At 41.0% G+C, this 26136-nt stretch overlaps 1 protein-coding gene across 7 annotated transcripts in view; it reads left to right on the top strand.

The window, feature by feature from the left end:
• Positions 1-26136, top strand: part of FRMD4B (FERM domain containing 4B) — a 373681-nt gene that overhangs the window by 322414 nt on the left and 25131 nt on the right. For all 7 annotated transcript variants that reach the window (XM_063806908.1, XM_009445839.5, XM_063806907.1 and 4 more), the window contains 5 exons: positions 3479-3536; positions 5492-5578; positions 23070-23146; positions 24804-24942; positions 25451-25592. In XM_063806908.1, coding sequence (XP_063662978.1) covers positions 3479-3536; positions 5492-5578; positions 23070-23146; positions 24804-24942; positions 25451-25592 — 503 coding nt within the window. The remainder of the gene's footprint in view (positions 1-3478; positions 3537-5491; positions 5579-23069; positions 23147-24803; positions 24943-25450; positions 25593-26136) is intronic.

Below are 26136 nucleotides of genomic sequence, written 5' to 3'. Positions count from 1 at the left end.
GTCACTTGAAATGATTTCTGTTGTGTAGTTTTTGTGAACATAGTCCTTATCTGGTTAGAAATATCTTACTGTGAATTAGAAAATGTCTTTGGTCATTCTATACATTGGTGTCACCAACTCAGATACCTACCAGTGTCAGGCAGGTAAAAAAATGAGAAATGTAGGCCAGATGTAGGGCAATAGAGAATGGTGGGGACTGTGGTAAACAGGTGAGCTTTCATCCTGAGTAGAGGCAAGGTTACTCAGCTTTAGAATTCAGGCATAATGTTGCCAGATCCTTTGTTTTCCAGGAGAAGCTGGAAATTCAGATTTTTAAATCTTATCTCATTGGGAAGTAATTTAAAGAAAATTTAATGCAATGTTAGCCAAATAAAACCTATCTAGAAGCCATGTTTTGTCCCCCAGTTTGTGATTCGAATTTGAGTCGAGTGTATAGTATATTGGTGTTAGATAGTCTGTTTCTTCATGCTACTAAGAACAAGCCATTGTAATGTATTTCTACGTTTTGTGACTTATAGAGTTACCACCCATTATTAAGAACAGGCCAGCACAGTGGCTCATGCCTGTAATCCCAGCATTTTGGTAGGCTGAGGAGGGCGGATCACTTGAGATCAGAGGTTCGATGCCAGCCTGGCCAACATGGTGAAACCCCATCTCCACTAAAAATACAAAAATTAGCCAGGCATGTTGGCAACCACCTGTAATACCAGCTACTCGAGAAGCTGAGGCAGGAGAATTGCTTAAACCAGGGAGGCAGATGTTGCAGTGAGCCGTGATTGCACCATTGCACTCCAGCCAGGTGACAATAAAGAAACTCTGTCTCAAAAAAAAAAAAAATTGCTACACTAAACTTTTAAAATTATTTCTATGCCTGTGAAAACTGAAATAAGGACTTGGAGATTGTAGATTTTCCTCACACTCCTACTTCTTTGCTCTAATCTCTCTTTTTGAGACAGAGTCTTGCTCTGTCACCCAGGCTGGAGTGCAGTGATGCGATCTCATCTCACTGCAATTGCCACCTCCTGGGTTCAAGCGATTTTCGTGCCTCAGGCTCCTGAGTAGCTGGGATGATACAGGCGCATGCCACCATGCCCAGCTAATTTATGTAGTTTTAGTAGAGACAGGGTTTCCCCATGTTGGCCTGGCTGATCTCAAACTCTTGACCTCAAATGATCTGCCCAACTCGGCCTCCCAAAATGCTGGGATTATAGACATGGGCCACTGTGCCCAGCCTCTAATCTTGTTTTTATCAAAACACACCTTCTGTTGTCTTTGCAGCAGAAATCAGAAGTTAGCATCTTGAAATTGGATCCTTGACATTTTAATTCATTGTGCCTGTTTTCTGAACTGAAAAGTAAAAAGAAGTAGTGACAATTTCCATTAAGGGTATTAAGGTAAACGAGTGAGTACAGTCATGTACCATTTCTGTACACATATACAATGGTGGGCCCATAGGATTATAATGCCATATTGTTACTGTATCTTTTCTATGCTTAGATACTCAAATACTTACCATTGTATTCCATATTGTTACTGTATCTTTTCTATGCTTAGATACTCAAATACTTACCATTGTATTATAATTGCCTACAGTATTTCAGCCCAGTAACATGCTGTACAGGTTGGTAGCCTAGGAGCAATAGGCCATACCATACAGCCTAACTGTGTAGTAGGCTCTACCATCCAGGTTTGTGTAAGTGCACTCTATGATGTGTGCACAAGGACAGAATCACCCAACAACACAATTCTCAGAATGTATCTTCATTGTTAAGCAATGTGTGACTGTATATTACAAAGTTCCCATGCTTAAGACATGGAATCAACCCAAATGCCCATCAATGATAGACTGGATAAGAAAATATGGTATATACACACCATGGAATACTATGTAGCCATACAAAGGAATGAGATCATGTCCTTTGCAGGGACATGTATGAAGCTGGAAGCCATTATCCTCAGCAAACTAATGCAGGAACAGAAAACCAAACACCACTTGTTCTCACTTATCAGCAGGAGCTGAACAATGAGAACACATGGAGACAGGGAGGAGAACAACACTTACTGGCCTGTCAGGAGAGGGCTGGGGTGGGAGAGAGCATTAGGGAAAAGTGCTAGTGGATGCTGGCCCTAATCTCTAGGTGATGGTTTGTTAGGTACAGCAAATCACTGTGGCATACATTTACCTATGTAACAAACCTGCACATCCTGCACATGTGCCCTGGAAACTAAAAAACAATTAAAAAAAAAAAGTACCCATGCTTAAATGCAGAGTCTTATTCTTTCTCCTGATCATTATTGTGTGGCTTCATCTAAGAGACGGTTTCATTTGGTAGCTAAGGCTCTAGGATGTGGAGTCTGACTCATTTTGTTAGAATTCTGGCTGTGCAGTTTAGTTGCTGCATGACCTTGACACATTTAACCTCTTATATTCATTTGCATGCGGGCCATTTACTTTTAAAAAATATGTCAAATTATTCATTACACTTCCTGGAGAAATTGATCATCAAAATGTCATTAAAAAGTCTACTTGCGTTAAAACAGGAGCCTCAGTTCCTTGAGGGCAGAGAGGAAGCGTTACAAAATTTAGTCCACCCCAAAGCCTTAAAGGTGTACAATAAACACTACTGAATTAAAAATAGCAAGTAGTGGCATCGTCGCTTTAATTTTTATTTTGGGGGGACTTTTTTTTTTTTTGACAGATTCTCACTCTGTCACCCAGGCTGGAGTGCAATAGTGCAATCTCGGCTCACTGCAACCTCCACCTCCCGAATTCAAGCAATTCTCCTGCCTCAGCCTCCCATATAGCTGGGATTACAGGTGTCCGCCACCACACCCAGCTAATTTTTTTGTATTTTTAGTAGAGATGAGGTTTCAGCATGTTGGCCAGGCTGGTCTTGAACTCCTGACCTCAGGTGATTCACCCGCCTCGGCCTCCCAAAGTGCTGGGATTACAGGCGTAAGCCACTGCGCCCAGCCTGGGGGGACATATTTTTTAAGTCAGGTTTACATACCCATAATTCATAGTTTTAAAGTATATATTTCTAGGAGTTTTGACAGATGTTTCTAGTTATTTAACCTCTACCACAAGCAATATATGGCATAGCTTTATTGTTTAACTTATGAGTATGACCCAAAAGTTGGTGCCCATAGCTTGCATCATTAGGGGCTTACTTTAAAAAATACTTGCAAATGGAGTTTATAATATGGTACATTCCTAATCCATAAACATTTGAATGTGTGGAAAGTAACATTTTCTATAGCTTTATGAAATTGAGGTTCTATTAGCATTTTCCTGACATTTGGATAAGCTAAAATATATTACTCCCCAAAATGGTTTATTCTGTTTCTACTTGAGTGAAACATATTAATTATTCTTATAATAAGGAAAGTAGAAACGTGGTGTTTCTTTAAATCACTTTTCCCAAAAGGGTCCTCTAACTATTTTAATAAGATTGTGATACATATTTATTTTCCATAGGTATATGAAAATAGTAGAAGCTCTACCGACTTACGGTGTCCATTATTATGCAGTAAAGGTAAGTAATTTTACATGACAAAGCTTTCATGATGATTGAGAGTTATTGCACAATACCAGCTTTTTTCATACTATATAAAAGGCTGATTATATCTTGCCATTTGTAGCAAATTATAAAGTACATTATTTTTGCAAAATACTTGCTACGTTAAAATGTTTTTCCAAGACCTCTCTTCATCCTAAAATGTTCAGATCATTCTCTTTCGAAACACCTCTGCTTGCTGATTGGTCTTTTTTCCAGTTGGTCACCTTTCTAGCACTACCAGATCTTCATTTGAGAGTGCTTTTGTTTGAAAATTATGCAGTCTCCAGCGTTATTTCAACAGCTTCATAAAATTCTGAAATTTTTACAGGATTTGCAATACCATGTTTTAATCAGTGTATTACATACACTGTATTTTCAGATGTTTTATAAGCAGGGAGAGATTGACAAATATGAAAAGTATTTTCAGATATTTATAAGCAGGGAGAGATTGACATATTTTGAGATGATGAGATGAAAGTGTTAAGGGTATCTTGTTTGGAAGAGAAATAATTTTATAATTGATCAGTTCTTGATTGACTTTTAATGTTATGATAATGTTCATATCTCTATACAATTCAAAATGATGGGGAATTAGAAAATTTACATAATGAGAATACCTGTGCTAAAAATCGGTACCAATTTAACTTTTTTTGTTGTTTGTTTTTGAGATGGAGTCTAGCTCTATTGCCCAGGCTGGAGTGCAGTGGCGTGATCTCAGCTCACTGCAACCTCTGTCTCCCGGGTTTGATCAATTCTCCTGCCTCAGCCCACAGAGTAGCTGGGATTACAGGCATGCACCACCACAGCTGGCTCATTTTTTGTATTTTTAGTGGAGATGGGGTTTCACCATGTTGGCCAGGCTGGTCTTGAACTCCTGACCTCAGGTGATCCACCTGCCTCAGGCTCCCAAAGTGCTGGGATTACAGGCATGAACCACCACGCCTGGCCTCCAATTTAACTTTAATTTCTACTGACTCTGGTGTGCATATAGGTATCTGTCTAAGCCTAAATTTTCCTTTTCCTGTGTCAGTATATTCTTTGCTTTGGCAAAACATAAAAGATAAATTTATGAAAACAATATTACTCACCTCCCCATATGTACCTCAAACCAATTATTCAAACATCCTGTCATTGAATTGTACAGTTCTCCAAAAGGGTTTTCGATATTCCCATGTTCATTGTTAATTGTTTTATAAACATCAGGAATTGGAACCACTTTTCTCATCTTTGTAATTCTTTGGAAACGTCCCCAACCTTTTATAACTGGTTACTAATTAAGAGGCAAAGAGCTTTTTTTTTTTTTAATGGATAACTGGCTTTTTACTGGATTAATTCTTAGTTGAATTACTTACATTTTATTTATTTTCTCCAACTGTTTAATCAAAACAGTAATGCTTTACTCTTTTTGATGGTATTAACAGTCCTGGACTATTTCAACTTAAAGATTTTATTTGAAGAAACTCCAAGTAGGTGTTTTAATAACAAGTTAGGTTTTTAAATGTTTTGTTTATCAAGACAGCTTTATTTTGACTTGCTGATACTTGTTAAGAGGTGAAATTGCCAGGTGTGGTGGCTCACACCTGTAATCCCAGCACTTTGGGAGGCTGAGGTGGGTGGATCATGAGGTCAGGAGATCAAGACCATCCTAGCCAACATAGTGAAACCCCGTCTCTACTAAAATACAAAAAAATTAGCCAGGCATGGTGGTGCACACCTGTAATCCCAGCTGCTAGGGAGGCTGAGGCAGGGGAATTGCTCAAACCCAGAGGCAGAGATTGCAGTGAGCCGAGATCATGCCACTGCACTCCAGCCTGGTGACAGAATGAGACTCCGTCTCAAAAAAAAAAAAAAGAGGTGAAATTGGTAAATTTTATTCACTTCTAGAAGAGTTAACAGCTAGGTCTTGGTTCTCATGCTTTTTCATCTTCTAGGATAAGCAAGGACTTCCTTGGTGGCTTGGAATAAGCTATAAGGGAATTGGCCAATATGATATACAAGACAAGGTGAAGCCTCGGAAGGTAAGTGTGGATCACTTTAGGAGAACTTTGAACTGTTCAAAAGATGTTAATCACAACATAGTTGAAAAGCACACACCATTAGGTTGTTGGGGTTTTTTTGGTTTTTTTTGAGATGGAGTCTCGCTTTGTCGCCCAAGCTGGAGTGCAGTGGGCTGATAGTGGCTCACTGCAACCTCCGCCTCCTGGGTTCAAGCGAGTCTCCTGCCTCAGCCTCCCAAGTAGCTGGGATTACAGGCACACGCCACCACACCCGGCTAATTTTTGTACTTTTAGTAGAGACGGGGTATTGCCATGTTGGCCAGGCTGGTCTCAAACTTCTGACCTCAAGTGATCTGCCCACCTTGGCCTCCCGAAATGCTGGGATTATAGGCGTGAGCCACAAGCACACACCATTAGGTTTCTATTTTATGTTAGTATGAACAGGATGATGCCATTTATTTTATAAATTTTATATGTACATTTATGCATATACATATTTGAATTGGATGGTAGACATATAAATGAATAATAAAGACATGACCCAAAAGTTTTGGTGCTAGTGATCTCTCAATGATGCAGGTATAAGTCATCTTTCTTCTGCTGCTATTATCTCTGTTTCACCATTTTCTGCAGTGAACATGTCTGCTTTTTGTAGAGAAAAATCAGTTGTGTGCTATTTATTAAAGGGTCACAGGCCAGGCATGGTGACTCCTGTCTGTAATCCCAGCACTTTGGGAGGCCAAGGTGGGTGGATCAGGAGGTCAGGAATTTGAGACCAGCCTGGCCAACAAGGTGTAACCCCGGCTCTACTAAAAATACAAAAATTAGCCACGTGTAGTGGCAGGCATCTGTAATCCTAGCTACTCGGGAGGCTGAGGCACGAGCATTGCTTGAATCTGGGAGGCAGAGGTTGCAGTGAGACAAGATTGTGCCACCGCACTCCAGCCTGGGCAACAGAGAGAGACTCCATCTCAAAAAAAAAAAAAAAAGAGGGTCACAATCTATCAGATTTGGATTTCCAGGGTTAAGTAACTAACATTAATGTCCATTTAAAATTTTATTATGAAGCTGTTTTTTTTAAAAAATTCATTATTAGCTGGGTGCGGTAGCTCACACCTGTAATCCCAGCACTTTGGGAGGCTGAGTCGGGTGGGTTGCCTGAGCTCAGGAGTTTGAGATCAGCCAAGGCAACAAGGTGAAACCCCGTCTCTACTAAAATACAAAAAATGAGCTGGGCATAGCGGCATGCGCGTATAGTCCCAGCTCCTCGGGATGCTGAGGCAGGAAAATTGCTTGAACCTGGGAGGCAGAGGTTGCAGTGAGCCGAGATCACGCCACTGCACTTCAGCCTGGGCGACAGGGTGAGACTTCATCTCAAAAAAAAAAAAATTCATTATTATTATTATTTTTTGAGATGGAGTCTCGCTGTGTTCCCTTGGCTGGAGTGCAGTGGCCTGATCACAGGTCACTGCAGCCTCGATTTCCCTGGCTCAAGCAATCCTTCCACCTCAGCCTCCCAAGTAGCTTGGACTACAGGCACATGCCACCATGCCCAGATAATTTTTAGAAAGTTTTTTGCAGAGACAAAGTCTGACTATTTTTCCCAGACTGGTCTTGAACTCCTGGGCTCAAGCGATCTTCCCACCTTAGCCTCTCAAAGTGCTGGGATTACAGGCACGAGCCACTGTGCTCAGCTGAATCTGCTTCTCTTGATCCAAGCTCAAGTGTACAACACGTTTTTGCCCATATTAGAGTTGAAGAATCCATATAGATCACCATGCAGCTGCTCTTGGCTTCCTTTGGTATGACAGTGACATCAAGACTGACTCATGCTGCCCTGGTTGGTTTTGCCACTCTCCCTGTGCCATCCTGCCATCACTGAAAGCACAGGAGTAAAACAATGGCCTCTAATAACAGACCATGGTCAGCTACCTGCATTATCACAACCTGACATCACAGCCTTAAATAACTCCTGTAATTTCCGTCTGTCTCTTGCTTTAATGTGTGTTAGAAAAACAGCCATTCTCTTTATAAAACAGCCCTATAATCATACGTACTCTTCATCTTCTAAGTGTCCATGCAGCTTGAATCATTGCACACAGTCTTCCATGAGTTATGAAAATAAATAAAACCCCCTCTTTTCCCCATTTTATGGTTGTGAAACTGACACAGATAACACAAAAGGGTAGATTGGGGAAAGCCATATCCCCTCTGCCACCCACCTCCAATACTGATCCAGCTTTCCTGGATCAGGCTAGTAGGGCGTTGAGGCTTCTTACTAGAAATTATTGATAAGGCCGAGGGTGGTGGCTCATGCCTGTAATCCCAGTGCTTTTGGAGGTCAAGATGGGAGGACTACTTAAGGCCAGGAGTTCAAGACCAGCCTGAGCAATGTGACAAGACCCCATCTCTACAAAAAAAAAAGAAAAAGAAAACTTAACAAATTAGCCAGGCATGGTGGCAAATGCCTGTAGTCCCAGTTATACAGGAGGCTGAGGTAGAAGGATCACTTGAGCCTGGGAGGTTGAGGCTGCAATGAACTATGATCATGTCACTGCACTCCGGCCTGGGTGACAGAGCAAAACCTTGTGTCAGAAAAAAATAAATAAATAAATCAATGAAAACAACAGCGCATCATTCAACAAGCAGTAGAGGACAATGAGAGAGCATGTTTGTAATCATACTGTTAACATTTTTATTCTATAAGCTCTGTGACCAAGATCAATTTAAGGAATACTTAATTAATTTCCAGGAGGAGTATAAGTACTCTTGTTCCTGCTTGTATTTCAAAATTGACTTCTAAAACCTAATTTCTAATCAATAATATTAGAAATGAAGGATACCCAATTTTTTCAAATATTTTTTAAAATCAATTTTATTTATTGTTAGCTTTTTTTTTTTTTTTTACCCAGAGTAAGAAATACTCATGAGGGCAAGGAAGAAAAAATGGCAGCAAACACTACAAAAAAATGCTTTAGGGGAGAAAGGCTTCTGCAGTCCCCATTTTTCCTCCATGACAACCAGCAACTGTTAAAAAAATGGTACCAGTTCATTTAGATTTTGTCAGCGTATATTCTAAGCATTTACAAAGACAGAGAAATCTAATATATACAGTGTTTCATACCTTGCTATATTTCTCTAGCTCACTTATAAACCGATTTCTTTTCACTTTTTTAAAGCTGCCTAGTGCTTCATGATGTGGAAATACATAATTTATTTAACCACTTCACTTTTGATGGACATCATACTTGTTTCCATTTGTAGGAGTGGAGAGAGTTTGCAGAGCATTAAAAAAAAACCCACTCAAACAAATACCTTACCCTAGTTTATCTATTTTGCAAGACCAAAATGCTGTCTATCATGTTTTCTTAAGGTAGACCTCACTTGTATTGAGATTTTTTTGCTAACTTATTTCTCTTCTGAATTTTACTTAAGAAATAACACTCAGGAGTCTTACTGGTTTCTCTGAATCTTCCATGTAAAATATTAGGGCAACTCACAAGTAATTTATTAGCTAATGTGGCTTGATAAGATTGAGCTTCCAGCAGAATGTAAATGCATCCGCTAACAGCAACCAGGCTTTGTCCCAAAACAGTAGTGAATCAGAATCTGCACAGTAAATATTGCAGTTAATTTCCTCTCCTGTACTTATGACTCACAGGCCTTTCTTTACGTTCACAGTTTCATACAAATTGGCAAATATTTCTTGACACTGATCATAACCAGGTTTGCTTGTTCATTCCAGAGTCTAGAAAAGGGTCAGAAGCTACTTCCTTTTTTGGATTTGCAGGGTTTTTTTATTTCATTTCCAAAACATGCCACTCCATTTTTAAAAAGACCCTACACAGTCCATCTTTTGTTATCGCTTTTTTTCTTTTTCTTTTTCTTTTTTTTTTTTTTTTTTTTGAGACGGGGTTTCGCTCTGTTGCCCAGGCTGGAGTGCAATGGCACGATCTTGGCTCACTGCAACCTCCACCTCCTGGGTTCAAGTGATTCTCCTACCTCAGCCTCCTGAGAAGCTGGGATTACAGGTGCCTGCCACCATGCCTGGCTAATTTTTGTATTTTTAGTAGAGCCAGGTTTTCACCATGCTGGCCAAGCTGGTCTCGAACTCCTGACCTCAGGCAATCCACCCGCCTTGGGCCTCCCAAAGTGCTGGGATTACAGGCGTGAGCCACCATGCCCGGCCCATGTTATCACTTTCTTGCCTTCTCTTTCTCCATTTTTTTTTGGGGGGGTGTCTACTCTGTGCCATTGTTTATTTCTTCCTTTCTTCTTTTGTTAAAATCTGACAATGGATTTTGCTTCCATATATTTATTTTTTATGTCCAGACAATGTAAGGATTGAGGCTGTTTTACAAGTCCCTCTCCTGGCCTAGTTTGCACAAATGAAAGAATGCATAATTTAAAGGACCATGAGCACAGCCTTCTATTAAAGGAGGATCATGCTTCAGCTGTTTGTGTGGACCTGTGCAGGCTGCAAGTTTACCAATGGACCAGCAGGAATGAAGGTCAAATTGGCAAACTCTAATGAAACAAAGGCTATAATGAGAGGCCTTAAGGTGCTCAGCCTCTTGAGCCACATCCCGTCTTGTTACAATTATGTGGCTTAAAAGCAGGCCAGAAGAAGGGAAATTTACTGAGAATAAGTACTAAGAATAAGAAAACTGATGCTAAAAGGCTGTTTTGAAAAGGAGTTGTTCCAAGATCTCCCAGCAGTGACCTTCAGACCTTTCTGTATCAGTTATCACCTGTGAATGTTAAGGGCAGGGAGGCATTTGTTTGACCTCCCAGGGCATCCAGCAGATGCTCTTCAAGTCTTTTATTTATATGGCTTTTTTTTGCCAGTCTGGGGTGCCAACAAGTTGTTTTCAACCAGTGTGTAGTGTAGTACAGTGATGCAGGGAAAGAGTTTGGGAGACATCTCAACCTCTGTCCCTGGTGTCTATTTACTGTGCCACCTTGAGCATGTTGTTTAATCTGTCTTTAAAAGTGGTTTTCTCATCTGCACAAGGGTATTGCCACCAACTGTGTAGGGTGGTTGTAAGACCTAGAGGACAAATTTAGCACTATGGCTGATACGCCATCATCATTAGTAGTAGTGAGAGGACAGACAATAAAAGAGTATGGGAAATATTCTTGGATCACTGGTTAGAGAGGGACACAACGTTGCTACAAGCCCACAGCTTTAGTGTACTAAGAATCTACTCTCAAATTTTCTTTCTTTTCTTTCTTTTTTTTTTTTTGAGATGGCATTTCACTCACTCTTGTTGCCCCGGCTGGAGTGCAATGGCACGAGCTCAGCTCAGCTCACTGCAACCCCTGCTTCCCGGGTTCAAGCAATTCTCCTGCCTCAGCCTCCCAAGTAGCTGGGATTACAGGCATGCGCCACCATGCCTGGCTAATTTTGTATTTTTAGCAGAGATGGAGTTTCACCATGTTGATCAGGCTGGTCTCGAACTCCTGACCTCAGGTGATCCACCCGCCTGAGCCTCCCAAAGTTCTGGGAATAGAGATGTGTGCCACCACACCCGGCCTCCACCCTCAAATTTTCTGTTTTCGGAGATGTGTGAGCACTTCTTTCACCTCCTAATTCATTAAGCATCATGCCTGAAGGTGTGACGCAAATTAAAGGAAAAATTTTTAATCCAAAATTACAAACCACAAACATTCAGGGTATTAAAAATTAAGACAATAAGCAGCTTTACTTTTTAATCCTCCCTTTGTGTATGAATATGTCATTGCAAACTCTTAGAGAATGTGAAAACGTACCAGAACTCAACTGAATTCCAAATGGTAAGACATTTGGACTTAGAGACTGATGAAGTTTCACTTAAAGAAAAAAAAAAAGCAGCCTTGTGTTCCTTCTAAGTATTTATTGTTCAGTATTTCAAGGAAAAATGTCTGTTCTTCATAAAGAAGCAGACAGTGGGTCAGAGACTGAGCCAAGTATTAGTCTATGTCATGACAGATTTGTATCCCCTCGGCAAATACTTCCCCTGGAAAACCAGAGCCTGTCAGATGGCAGAGATAAAATGACATACTGTCAAGGTGTCCATAGTGGGACAAAATGCTTTTCAAGATAAGTATCTTTTTGCCTTATATCATGCCAAGAAAGACTTGAGGTGAACTTCATCACCACAGGGCATGTGAAGGTGGGAAAAGTTTCTTAGCTTTCTGTTTCTGTCTCTATATGTATTGGAATTCCCAAATCCCTAAAGCCAAATGAATTAAGTAACAAGCACAAAGGTCTTCCTGTTTTCTTCTCATACAACTACAAGGTTATTTTATTTAAAGACAGTGACTTGGTTATTTCTTTAAGCACAGCTATCTTGAGCATTTCTAAGCTCTTCTTTCCACCATGACCGTACCACCTTGGACCTAGATTAGAAGCTACTTCTGACACTGCTGAAATTCTAGATGAGATTAACTGTAGGAGAATGGAACATGGGTTGTTCTCTTTCTACATTAATGCCAAATAAAGCATGGTATGGAAGAAAATAATTGGATTTTAGAATGTCAACCAGAGACTGGTCCATCCTGTTTATAAAGTGTGTATCTAAGCTTTAACCACACCAGTAATCAATCTGATTGTTAAAACCTTCTGCAGAGTCAGTGGGAGGAGAACTCCCATCCTACAGCATGGATTTGAAATAAGAACCAGTTCTGCATTTCCACTTACCAGCTGGCTGACTCATAGCTGTCACTCAACCTTTCTGGGCCTTCATTTTTTTCAGCTATCAAATTGAGATAACTCTTGTCTGCTGTCCACCTCACAGATCATTGTGAGGACCCAATGAGTTAGTGAGTTATTTCACTGAGTGGGTTATTTTCCCCTCCACACCATACTTTAATTTATAGAAAGTGTATTGTACAGCATGGTCTTTCTCTTCCCCTCCCATAGTTGATCGCAATTAGAATTTTAAGCAGTTCTCGTAAAACATGGAACTTTTAGAAAATTGGTTAGGTATTGGTGAAGAAGATGGAAAGAGGGAGGCCTAGGCAGGCTCCTCTGTCATTTGGAAAGTACCAACTCTGAGTGCAAGGGCAGCTGGGTGGTATTGTCTCTAGGTGGGTGGCCCTGGGCAAAGCTTTAACTCAAGATGTTCTTTTTTTTTTTTTTTTTTTTTGAGATGGAGTCTCGCTCTGTTGCCCAGGCTGGAGTGCAGTGGCGTGATCTTGGCTCACTGCAACCTCCACCTCCCAGGTTTAAGCCATTCTTCTGCCTCAGCCTCCTGAGTAGCTGGGACTACAGGCGCACGCCACCACGCCCCGCTAATTTTTGTATTTTTAGTAGAGATGGGGTTTCACCACGTTGGCCAGGCTGGCCTCGAACCCCTGACCTCCTGATCCGCCTGCCTCAGCCTCCCAAAGTGCTGGGATTACAGGTGTGAGCCATCATGCCTGGCATAACTCAAGATGTTCTATTACTAAAAATAAGGAAAAATAGATCCTGGGGGAGATCAGTAGTTTCTGTCACACTGTATTTGTTTCCTTTGAAGTCTTTGGAGGGATGGTTGGTGAGAAACAAGTAAGCAAAGAAATAAAGACATAAATTTGTAATTATCTTTGATGGAAACAAATGAGATGGGGGACAGTAATAGGATGCAGGGAGGGGACATTTGGTGTGTTCAGGGAAAGCCTCTCTGAGGAAGGTGATGTTTAACCTGAGACCCGAAGGGCAAAGCTCATAAAGAACGGTATGCCTTGTTCTCATCAAAGAACAGGGTATGCCGATGGGAAGGAGATAAGCATGTTATAAAACCAGGAGATGGCCGGTTGCAGTGGCTCAGCCTGTAATCCCAGCACTTTGGGAAGCCGACGTAGGCGGATCACTTGAGGTCTGGAGTACCAGACCAGCCTGGCCAACATGGTGAAACCCCATCTCTACTAAAAATACAAAAATTAGGCCAGGCGTGCTGGCTCATGCCTATAATCCCAGCACTTTGGGAGGCCGAGGTGGGTAGATCACCTGAGGTCAGGAGTTGGAGACCAGCCTGGCCAACATGGTGAAACCCTGTCTCTACTAAAATACAAAAAATTAGCCGGGTGTGGTGGTGGGTGCCTGTAATCTCAGCTACTCAGGAGGCTGAGGCAGGAGAATTGCTTGAACCCGGGAGGTGGAGGTTGCAGTGAGCCAGGATCACACCATTGCACTCTAGCCTGGGTGACAGAGTGAGACTCTGTCTAAAAAAATAAATAAAATAAAAATAAAAATACAAAAATTAGCCAGACATGGTGGCGGGTGCCCATAATCCCAGCTACTTGGGAGGCTGAGGCAGGAGAATTGCTTGAACCCAGGAAGCGGAAGTTACAGTGAGCCAAGATGGCGCCACTGCACACCACTGTAGCTGGAGCTTACGGAGTTCCGTGTAGAAATGGAAGATGCTGCTAGAAGAAAAGGAAGTGGCTGCCGGACAGGCAGAACCATCAGATGTCCATTGTTTTTTCTTTTTTTTTGTTTTGAGATGGAGTCTCACTCTGTCACCAGGCTGGAGTGCATTGGCCCGATCTTGGCTCACGGCAACCTCTGCTTCCCAAGTTCAAGTGATTCTCCTGCCTCAGCCTCCTGAGTAGCTGGGAGTATAGGCACGTCCCACCACGCCCAGCTAATTTTTGTATTTTTAGTAGAGACAGGGTTTCACCATGTTGGCCAAGATGGTTTCGATCTCTTGACCTCGTGATCCACCCGCCTCGGCCTCCCAAAGTGCTGGGATTACAGGCGTGAGCCACGGTGCGTGATTGTCCATTGTTTTTTCTATTCCTTTACATGTCTAAGCATTTACCACGTGGTTGAACTGTTGGCACATGAAGAAAAATGAAAGATAGCTCATAAATAGGATTGACTAGTCTGAATGCAGGGAAAAGCAATTAGTACATAAAGCACTGTAAAAAATAGTTCTATGAAGAGGCATAAACAGTAAAGATTTATTTTCTTTCTTTCTGTCTTTCTTTTTTTTTAAAGACACAGGTTCTAACTCTGTTGCCTAGGCTGGAGTGCAGAGTCATAATGATAGTTCACTGCAGCCTCAAACTCCTCAGTTCAAGCAATCCTCCCACCTTAGCCTCTCAAGTAGCTAGGACTATAGGCATGTGCCATTGTGTCCCACTAATTTTTTAAATTCTGTTATGGAGACAGGGTCTCACTATGTTGCCCAAGCTGGTCTTGAACTCATGGCCTCAAGTGATCCTCCCACCTCAGCCTCCCAAAGTGCTGGGATTATAAGCGTGAGCCATTGTGCTTGTCCAAAGTTTCTTTATTATATACTTGTGACCAATGATTGGCTGGTTTGGGACTTTTTTTTGGTAGCAAGGCTTCACTGATAAGCTAAAGTTGTCAAATTCATCTATCTTTACATTTCTAACCATAGAGTGCCATGTACCTGATTTTATGCTCCCCTCCACCAAAAAAAATGTATTAAGCCCAATGCATTTACAGGGGCCCTGAATGAATACTTTATATTCTTTGTCTCATTTAAGAAAAAAGCCACAATCCCTGCCATCAAGTACCTGCCAATCTATCTGGAAAGAAAGAATGTATTCAAAATTAGGTATTTTATTGAAAATATTTAAAAACCAGACTAGGTACAAAACCACAAGAAGGGATACCAGTTGTAAATATCCATAACAGTTATACAGGTGCCCAGAGCAGTAGCTCAGCCCTGGTGGCATCAAATACATCAGTGAGCACGCTAACGAGAATCTTAACAGGAAGTCATTACATCAGCTCTGGAAGGTTAGAGATTCGGCCACAGAGGAAACTTGGGTGTGATGACATCCTTTTAGGTGTTCTCGTTTTTACGTTATACATTTCCCAATACCCAGAACTTCTTCGTCTAAACTTTTCTGAAAATACTCAAGAGTTTTACTCCTTGCATTTAAGATATGGGTTTTTGTTTTGTTTTGTTTTTTTGAGACGGAGCGTCACTCTGTCACCCAGGCTGGAGTGCAGTGGCACGATCTCAGCTCACTGCAACCTCTGCCTCCTGTGTTCAAGCAATTTTCCTGCCTCAGCCTCCCGAGTAGCTGGGACTACAGGTGCATGTCACCACGCCTGGCTAATTTTTGTATTTTTAGCAGAGATGGGGTTTTACCATTGGTCAGGCTGGTCTCGAACTCCTGACTTTAGGCAATCCACCCACCCCGGCCTCCCAAAGTACTGGAATTACAGGTGTGAGCCACCACACCTGGCCAAGATATGGTGTTTTATTTGTAAGGTTATGAGATCATATTTGAAACATTCACTACCACAGCGTATACCATTTGGGTACTTTTATGAGATTTTAGTTCAGCACAGCTGACTCTTCTAGTCTGGTCAATTGTAAGGCCCTCTAGTGGGTAGCATTTGCATATGTAAAGCAATGTGAACAGGCATAGTTGAAAGAAATAGAACTCCAGAATTAATTGTTTCAGAGTAAAAATTGTTATATCCTTCATCAGCACATTTCACCTACCAAAGCCTAGTTATATCACCAAATATTATCCTGTAAGTCAGGGTTTCCCAATCTCAGCACCATAGACATTTAGGGCCATATAGTTCTCTGTTGTGGGGGGCATCATATTCTGTGCACTGTAAGATGTTGGCAGCATCCCTGGTCTCTACTCTCTAGATGCTAGTAGCATCCTCCCCTCCAGTGTGTTAACCAAAAATGTCTCCAAGCATCACCACATGTCCTGAGGTTGATGGTTGGGAGGAGTGGGAGGGGTGCAAAAATCACCACAGGTTGAGAATCACTAAGAAGAATTAAAGGGACTCAGGCTGGGCATGGTGGCTCATGCCTATAATCCCAGCACTTTAGGAAGCCAAGGCGGAAGGATTCCTTGAGCCCAGGAGTTCAAGACCAGCCTGGGCAACACAGGAAGACCCCATCTCTACAAGAAATTAAAAAATTAGCCTCCAATGAAATACCCCCAATGAAATAAACAGAAATATAGTCAGGTGTGGTAGCATGTACCTGTTGTCCCAGCTACTCAGAAGGTCGAGATCAGAGGATCGCGAGCCCGAGAAGTCGAGGCTGCTGCAGTGAGCCGTGATCATGCCACTGTACTCCAGCCTAGGTGACAGACCAAGACCCTATCTCATACAAAAAAAAAAAAAAAAAAAAAAGGTGGGGGGGGACTCAGTCCTATCCCGCAAATGGCTGCTGTAATTGCTTTCTTTTTTATTTGAGGAAGAAATAAGAATTACTCTTTTTTTCTCTTTTTCTTTTTTTTTTTTTTTTTTTTGTTAAAAACATAACAGATACCCATATAGCACTCTTCCCAGATAAGAAAGGCAGGATGACATGCTGTGGTTATACCTTGAGGATCTTGGAGCCTGGCAGTATTTATGTATCAATATCTGCCCCTATTTCGCTGTGTGACCTTGGTCAATTTACTTTAACCTCTCTGAGCCTCAGTTTTCTCTTCTGCATAGTGAGACTAAAATAGTACTGCCCCATGTGGTTGTTGGGAAGATGCCATAAGATAATAGATGCAACATCTTAGTGCTCCAGCTGAGCACTTAGTTTATGCCAGCTGGCACTGTTGGTGTTAACTGCGTATTTGTTGTATGACTGTCACTTCGACAGCCTGTACCCTCCTTGAGGGCAGAGACTTTGTCTCAGTCACATAAACATTTGATGGAAAGAAGGTAGATCAATTGGGCTTTATAGAAGCCTATAATTCTGTGAAATTCCAGAAAGTACTAACAGTATATGTATCACATGTAATCTTTCAAAATGAAAAAAGAATAAATCAATAATATAGTGATTTTGTTTGGCTTCACGTAGTAATAGCAGGGGGATCCCCCACCGTGTGAGTCGTTGATGTATAGTCATACCCTGCAGCTGTGACTGTCTCAAATGTAGTCATTTCCAGGCGAATTTGCAGTTAAATGATTAACCTATAGGTACTATGAGTTGCCATTAAAAAGCCAAGCCTCTCCTGATGTCTTTCCTGTCCTGGCCTATTGTGAAGCCTTTAGGTGGCATCTACCTTCAATTCATCAAGATTTAAAAAGACAGTTTGACCCTTTTTGTCCAAGGCTTTCCCAGGGTCTTTCATGCCCCTGGGAAGGTCCTCCTAGCACGTGGCAGGTGCATACTTCTCAGCATTTTTGTACATGCTGGGACACATTCCTCCTTTCCTGGGTACCTGGGGCAGGAGGGAGTTTGCTTTGTCTGCCTGTGGGGCATGCCGTGACCAGCCCCTCCCTCCCCATTTATGTCCTCCATGATACAGAAACGGTGAGCAAATTTCCTACCTAGAGGGTGTATCAGGAAACCCCCAATGAAATAAACAGAAATAGAGCAGCCAGTTTTTATAAAGCCTGAAACTCACAGAATTGGAAGTCTGAGTGACACAGATGTGTTAACAGAATAACCCAATTGTTTCTCAACAATGGAAAGATGTGGGGTCCAGAGAGCAGTTTTTGCTTTTGTTTCTGCTATTAAGTGACTGCCCTCCATGTGATAAAATTGGAGAGGTGAACTGAGAGTTCTTCATTACAAATACAGCTGACTTTATTGCTTACTGAATTTTGATACTGAGCCAGGCATTGGGCTGAGTGCTTCACAAACATAGTTTCCCTGATCCCTTCCGACAACTCTCTGAGGTGGATGTTGGTGGTCCCATTTTACAGATGCAGACACTGAGATTCAGGAAAGTTAAGCAGCTTGCCAAATACAACACAGCTAGAAGTGGCAGTACCAGAATGCTAACCAAGGCAATCTGACTTGGTTCACTTGGCTCTTGTGAGCCCCACAATGGAAGGGCTCTGTCCGTTACTTGCTGACAAGAACAAGACCTCAAACATACACGGCACTCAAGAAATATCTGTTGATGGAAAAGACATGGATAAATGACTCTCAAAGCTACTGAAATACATATCTGAAATATAAGGACCATGTCTCCTAAAGGTCCCTCTGCTTTTCCTTATAGTATTTTTCTTTCTTTCTTTCTTTTTTTTTTTTTTTTTTGCTAAAGTTTGACAGTACCCTCAGATATTTAGGAACCATTATAATAGTGGGGTGGGACAGGGAGCAGGTGATTTCTTGTAGTTCTTTAAGTCTATAAAAGTGAGTGGAATCTAACTAAATATTGATTATAGATTTCAATAAAGTGGCTTAAATATTCAACACATTCATTTCATTAAATAAAGTGTAATCATCTGCAGCAAATTATTCTAAAACCATCAACACTTTTTTTTTTTTTTTTACTTCATCTTAGGGTTAAGGGAATTTCTTGTGATTACAATATTTTATACAGTTCACTTTCAAAATACAGCTTGATTCCACCATGATTTTCTGTGTCAGTTTTAAATTTTTGTCACTTTGTTTTTTTAAGATAAGGTTTGTAACCTTAAGACATTCTCCTCCTGTTGTAATTTCTTGATTATCTCTTTGTTAATGTTATTTATGCTGCTCCTCTTTTAATATTTTATCTTTCTATTTACTTTTGCAATTGCAAAGTAATCCCAGATATTATTCTTCAGTCACTCTCTACATCCTTCTTTTGATATCAAAGGGCACAACTAGTGATTCAAGATGAGTGTAGAGCAGAAAGAAATCTGGAAGACCTAATTTACAGTTTTATTTTCACCTTACAACTATTTCCCTTTCATCACTAGCAGCATAGATTTTGTCTAAAAACAACATAGTGTTCAAACTCGTAGCTTCTAGTAGGTGCCACACAGACAATTATAAATACTCATTAATGATTATTATCATGCTTATATAATGATCACTTTAGAAAACATTCTAGTTCCATACTCTTAATTGTATTGCAAGACAAATAAAGCTCCTCTTTTTTTTTTTTTTTTTTTTTAAGTCTCTAATAGTGAAAATTTTGGCTTGGGCAAAATACATTTTTCTGTTTTAATATGAAAATTACAAGTGTATGTGTATATACACATGCATATATTTTATATATACACACACACACATATATGTCATAGTCCTACCCTATGTGGACACCAATATTGTCCAAATAATAGAAAATGGGAAGCATACTTAGCTTCCTTGTATCTTCCTTTAAACTTTGATTTCTTTCCTCAAATACAGACCATTGGTCTGAAATCCCTTCATGACTTTTCTTTTTTTTGAGACGGATTTTCGCTCTTGTCGCCAAGGTTGGAGTGCAGTGGTGCGATCTCGGCTCACTGCAACCTCCGCCTACCTGGTTCAAGTGATGCTCCTGCCTCAGTCTCCCAAATAGCTGGGAGCATAGACTCTCGCACCATACCCGGCTAATTTTTGTATTTTTAGTAGACACGGGGTTTCACCATGTTGTTCAGGCTGGTCCCGAACTCCTGACCTCAGGTGATCCACCCGCCTCGGCCTCTCAGAATGCTGGGATTGCAGGCATGAGCCACTGCGCCCGGCCAACCCACCACGCCCAGCCCCTCTCTTGATTTTGACCAGAGGGTGCCTTTTATTTATCTTCTAAGATAAACACTGGAGAAAGGGAGGAGAATGAACACCGTTCAACTGCCTGCCCTGTGCCAGGTGCTGTCTGAGGCAAGGTGCATGAGCTATCTTTCAGCAAATGAATTCACCTCAGCTCCATTGCCGTTTGTAGAGCTGCATCCTGGCCCTCGGGTATGAAGAGTCCAGAAATAAAAAACACAGTAGGAGAATAATTTCAGCAATTTCAAAAGAAAAACCAGCTTATATCCAGCTGCCAGCTAGATAAAGTACCACTACAATTAGAAATATTTTCCTAGCAACTTCAAACATTGAAAACAATTAAAATGGTAATAATATTTAATGTTTAAAACAGGGAACTCCCAACTGATTAGATGGTGAAAATCTCACTCTTGTATAAAACAGACCAACCTATATTCATTTTATATATATAAACTTTTATTATTTTAATTTTGAGAAATTCCAAGAGTCCTAAAAATATGACAATACCTGTAAAACCACTTAAATAGCTGTTACTAATATTTTGTCATTTTTCATCCTATTTTTATTAATAAAAGAAAACATTACTAATGATATTCAAGTTTCTATACAACGTACCCCCCATACCATCTGCCCCCAGAAGTAATCACTGAATTTTGTATCATTCCAATCCACATTTATATTATTATATGCACATATATGAAATCATACTTTGCACAAACTTTTAAGATTTCAGGCGGGGGAATGAACTGCTCTCTGCCTTTCATGCTTTAAACCCAGTCTTGTTCCCATAACCTTGTGCAAACCCAGTTACAATCCAGTTATTTCAAATTCTCTAAGCTGAAGTCCTTCGCCTTTTAAGTAGAGTTTTTGCTTGCAGGGAGCGTATTTGCTCTCAATGCAGGGACAGGCTGAATGGAGTCCAAAGCGCTAGGGTTTCACATTTGTAAGTGATAAGAGGGGGAGGTGGTGACTTTCAGAGATCATGTTTCAAGTCCAGCCCTGGTTTTTATGTGTGTGGGAATGGACGCAAAGGAAAACACAGCTGAGCTGCATTGTAACTCTTCCTGTAGAACCTGTTCATGTCCAGGGTGAGTAAACTAGGGTAGAAATGTCTTCCTAAAACAGCCTCCGGTGAAATTCGTCCTTGGATTCAAAGCAACTTACTTCCTAGGAAGAATCAGGCAAATCCCAACTGCCCTCCATTTTAGACAGGTCTCTTTTCTGGGAAAATCTGCCACTGAGAACTTTGCCCTCCTCTCACTGATGGGAGGAAGGAGTAGAATTAGGGAGGTGTCACTCAGGAGAGTTGCTGATGTCAGTAGTGTGTCAGCCGTGGGAGGCTCAGTTTGTGAAATTGAGTTACACCTAAGTGTCTTATGAAACTCAGTTCAGAACTCACCGGAGCTGCCGTCTGGGAGGGGGGAGGTCGGAAGAACCCTGAGGTTTTCCCTCACATTTCTGTCCCATTTTTGGAACCTCTGGATTTAAAGAAATGAAAACCTCAAGTTTGTGGAGATTTTAAGAAATGGGTATGTAACTTTATACTTTTATTAATTCTTCTTTGAACCTGAGTGAGTGTTATAGTTACAGACAGCTATGTGTGCGGACCACGGAGGGCTGTGTTTTTAGGGTGTGCTGGTTTATTTCACTGTTTGGAATTGGGGGGTCCAGTCTGAACACTTCTTTCCCATGCCTGCCTATGTATAGAAACCTTCAGCTCATTTTGTTCCTTTACATGATGAGGTTTACATGTCTGTGAAAAGCCTGGGTTCCCGTATGTCAGGAAATGGTTTTGCTGATAGTGCATTGCAGAGAAGTGCTTATTGTATAGACTATTAAAAATAATCTTTTAAGATTCTTTGAACGTAATTTTAAAATCCAGCCAAAGTCTAATTATATAATGAAACCTCTCTGCTGTTATTTCCCTAATCAAGTCTGGGGGCAGAGAAGAGGAATTTGACCACGAAGTCCAAGTTGACAGGACAAACCAAGGCTCAGGATAGTACAATGTCTTATAAAGAGCTTAGGAAGCAGCCCAGAAAACATAGCAAGGCATCCTCAATTCTGTGAATGAGCTGCTTTCTATCAAATTATTTGGTTTTCAAATGCACATTGCTAGTAAAGTTTGTTCCTCCCAATCAAACTGACGGCACTGAGTGCGGCAACAGAGTATCAGTAGTGTGTATATCAGAGTGTACAGACACTGGGAGCTAGCTATGTTCAAAAACGAGGTTCTAGCTCAGAAACCAAGAAGAGGCTCTGGTGTTCCCTCCTACCCCTTCTCTGCCCCCAATTACTGGTGCTAGGTTTCTGTGGCATTCAGGGGAACTCTCTTCATAGGTAGGAAAGTGGTATCTCAGAGAATCACCCCTGCATGGGGGTTCCGTTTTACTTTCACTTTGCATTCTTTTGAAATTCAATCTCTGATGTTATTGAAATATCCCTTTGAATATCTTTCCATTTAACTATGAAATCAACATCTTTGAGAAGGCTGGTGCTTACTGGAATCTGTGCAGATTTCCTTATTATATAGTTGAGTCAGAGGAAAAATAGTGTACATGTTCTTCCACAGATGGTTGGTTTTATTGTTCAAGGAAGATTTATTGGTGATGTGAATCTTGTTTTTTTTGAGACGGAGTCTCGCTCTGTCGCCCAGGCTGGAGTGCAGTGGCGCGATCTGGGCTCACTGCAACCTCCGCCTCCCGGGTTCACGCCATTCTCCTGCCTCAGCCTCCCGAGTAGCTGGGACTACAGGCACCCACCACCACGCCCGGCTAATTTTTTTGTATTTTTAGTAGAGAAAAGGTTTCACCGTGTTAGCGAGGATGGTCTCGATCTCCTGATCTCGTGATCCGCCTGCCTCGGCCTCCCAAAGTGCTGGGATTACAGGCGTGAGCCACCGCGCCCGGCCGAGGTGAATCTTAATAGTTAAAGATTGCTGCCAGAAGAAGGAATAAAATGGTTTCAGGTCATAGTTGATTTGTAAAAAGGATGAATCACATATTCATGTTTCATCGTATCAGTGTACCTTCTTGGAGCTTATAATTGTTTGATTATTAAGCTGATTTATAGACTTAGTAAAAATAAGAATAAATAACACTTCCTGGCTTTTCTGTTTTCTTTAGTTATTCCAATGGAAACAGCTGGAGAACTTATATTTCCGTGAGAAAAAATTTGCTGTTGAAGTTCATGATCCACGAAGGTGAGGATCAAAGACTTTTCTCTGTATGACCCAGTTACTATACAAATAACGCTGCTATCAACATTTGTGTACAAGTTTTTATATGAACATATGTTTTCATTTCTCTTGGGTATATACCTAGGAATGGAATTGCTGGGTCAAATGGTAACTATCTTTAACCCTTTGAGGAATGGCAAGGCTGCTTTTCAAAGTGCTGCACCATTTTACATCCCAAGCAGCAGTATATGTGGTTCCAATGCCGACACATCCTCACCGACCCTTGTTATTTTTAGTTTTGTGTGCATGTATAGTTTATGCCATCCTAGTGGGTTGAAGTGGTACCTTCTTGTGGTTTTGATTTGCACTTCCCTCATGACTAATGATGGCTGAGCATCTTTTCATGTGCTGCTTAGCTATTCCTATATCTTTAGTAGAGAAATGTCTATTCAGATCTTTTGCTCATTTAAAATGTTGGTGTTCTTGGTCATTTAAAAAAAAAAAAAAAGCCAAATTACCAACATGAACTGAAGTCAGGATGTGGGTTCTCAAATATCTTAGGAGAAATCCCGCCCCACTCCGCCCGCCCCCAACTGCCAGACAGAGTCTTACTCTGTCATCCAGACTGCAGTGCAGTGGCGCAATCTTTGCTCACTGCAACCTCCACCTCCCAGGTTCAGGTGATGCTCATGCCTCAACCTCCCAAGTAGCTGGGAGTACAGGCATGCACCACCACGCCAAGCTAATTTTGTATTTTTAGTAGAGACGGGCTTTCACCATGTTGGCCAGGCTGGTCTCAAACTCCTGACCTCAGGTGATCCGCCTGTCTCCGCCTCCCAAAGTGCTGAGCCGTGGCACCTGGCCTTAAGAGAAATTCTTAATCAGTCCTTAGTGGGTACTTTTCAGTCCCAAGATGGTTATGGATGTTTAGAGGCCAGAGGGATGGGAGGAAATACCTGTGATAAAAAGGTGACCTGAAGAGATAAGCCAAATTCCTACAAAGAACATTAGTACCACGTCACACACACACAGTCTGTCTGCCTCTTGCCTGTTCTCTCTTTCTTTCTCTCTGTCTCTCTCTCTTTCACTTCCCCTCCCTCCCTTCTCCCCGCTCCCCCTCTCCCCTCTCCCTCCTCTTCTCTCCTCCCCGTCCCCTTTCCTCTTTCCATCTGGTGTACAAGCAGCACTCTGGACAGTTTTGGACTTGCATATTTTCAGCCATTATCATTAAGTGCATTCTCTGATAATGTCAGAGCCGGCCAAATCTACCTAGATCTGAAATGCTCTTTTACCTTGAATTAGGTGCTCATCCCACACTTGGTTGCTGTTTCTTTAAAATCTTATCCCATTTATTCCTTACCACTTGTGATGGCTACACATCCTTAGAGTTTCTAACTAAATGTTTTTGTATAATCTCTAATTTGACTGATTCTTTATCAGCTTTTGAGTTCATGTGTATGTGTTTTTAAACATGCTGTTTATCCAGAAAGAGATTACTTAGGTCTGAATTGTTTTGTTGTAAAAGGAGAAAATCAGAAACTTGGTCCCCATTTGCATAAGAGTTTTTGCAACAGAAGACAGGTAAGAGGAACATGCCTTGTTACAATGCTGCTCGCAGGGTACATTTTGCATCATGCTGGGCCAGAGGGGAATTATTTGAGTGCTTTCTTTAATCTTTCAGGATTTCAGTTTCAAGAAGAACCTTTGGGCAAAGTGGCCTGTTTGTGCAAACATGGTATGCTAACTCTTCTCTCATCAAGTCCATTTGGGTAATGGCGATTAGTCAGCATCAGTTTTACTTGGACCGGAAGCAAAGCAAAGTAAGTAACTGGCATGATTTCTATAGGGACAGATTCCCCTTTTGCATTCTGTTCAGAAGATAAGCCTTCTCACAAAAGATGCAAGCACATATATTTTTGCTCTCTGAGATTTTTTTGCGTTTAACTCCCAACTATTTCAGTTTTTTTATATGTTTAAATGATGGGCAATATATAAGCTGCTTTAAAAGTTGTCAGACTGGCCAACTTTTTGGCATGCACGTTTGTATATACTAGTGACACTGCTGGCGGTGATGTTGCCGGTGACACTTCAAAGTTAGTAACTGAACCACACCATGAGAAAATCATGTATAGTTATTAAAACATTTTAACTACTTGTGGGGTTTTTGTTTTGTTTTGTTTTGTTTTTTGGTCTGAAGAATGCCACTTGAATATGTGAAAATTCTAAATTATCCTCTGTGCTGCTATTTTTATTGTATGTTAACTTAATTGTTTCATTAATTTGAAGTATGTTTGAGTTAATTCTGTTTCATTGTTGTATGCCTCTTAGGCAAAAATTCCTTCAGCCAGGAGTTTAGATGAGATTGCAATGGATTTGACAGAGACAGGAACACAAAGGGCCTCCAAGCTGGTGACACTGGAGGCGAAAAGTCAGTTCATCATGGCAAGCAATGGCAGTTTAATCTCCTCAGGTAACATCTTGGGATTAGAGAACGTGCAAGCCATCTTTATTTCGTTTGTTTTTTCGGTCATAAACCACTTCGAAATTCATCTTTTAATCCATTATTTTGGGAATAAATAAGTATGTCAATAAATATGTATGCAACAGCTTTGAATAAAATTTTAAGGCTAATTTTTTAAAGAATATGTAGAAAGTCAAATTATAAATAGGTTGTGCATGTCATATGAGATGCAAGGATGGTGAGTACCAAGGTGTGGCTTGAAAGAACATTTTCCACAGCAGCTGCTTTTTCCAGCATTTAGTTTTTGACACAGATAATTGTCTAATTCTCCATGCAATATAAAATGCTATACAAACATGATTACAAGCATACCCCTCAAATGTGGTAGCTTCCCCTAAGCCCTTCCTCTGTAAAAATTCTGGAATCTCTTATCATTAAGTATATGTAACTTTACTAAAATGATTCATCCCACCTAAATCTCACTGTCAACTTGTGACTCTGAAGCATGACCTTCCTTCACACTGATTTTTCTTTTCCTTGCTTGCTTACTTTT

This window comes from Pan troglodytes, chromosome 2 (genome assembly GCF_028858775.2).
Source record: "Pan troglodytes isolate AG18354 chromosome 2, NHGRI_mPanTro3-v2.0_pri, whole genome shotgun sequence".
Lineage (NCBI taxonomy): Eukaryota > Metazoa > Chordata > Mammalia > Primates > Hominidae > Pan > Pan troglodytes.
The sequence above is the reverse complement of the archived record's forward strand: the minus strand, read 5'-3'. Positions and strand labels throughout refer to the sequence as shown.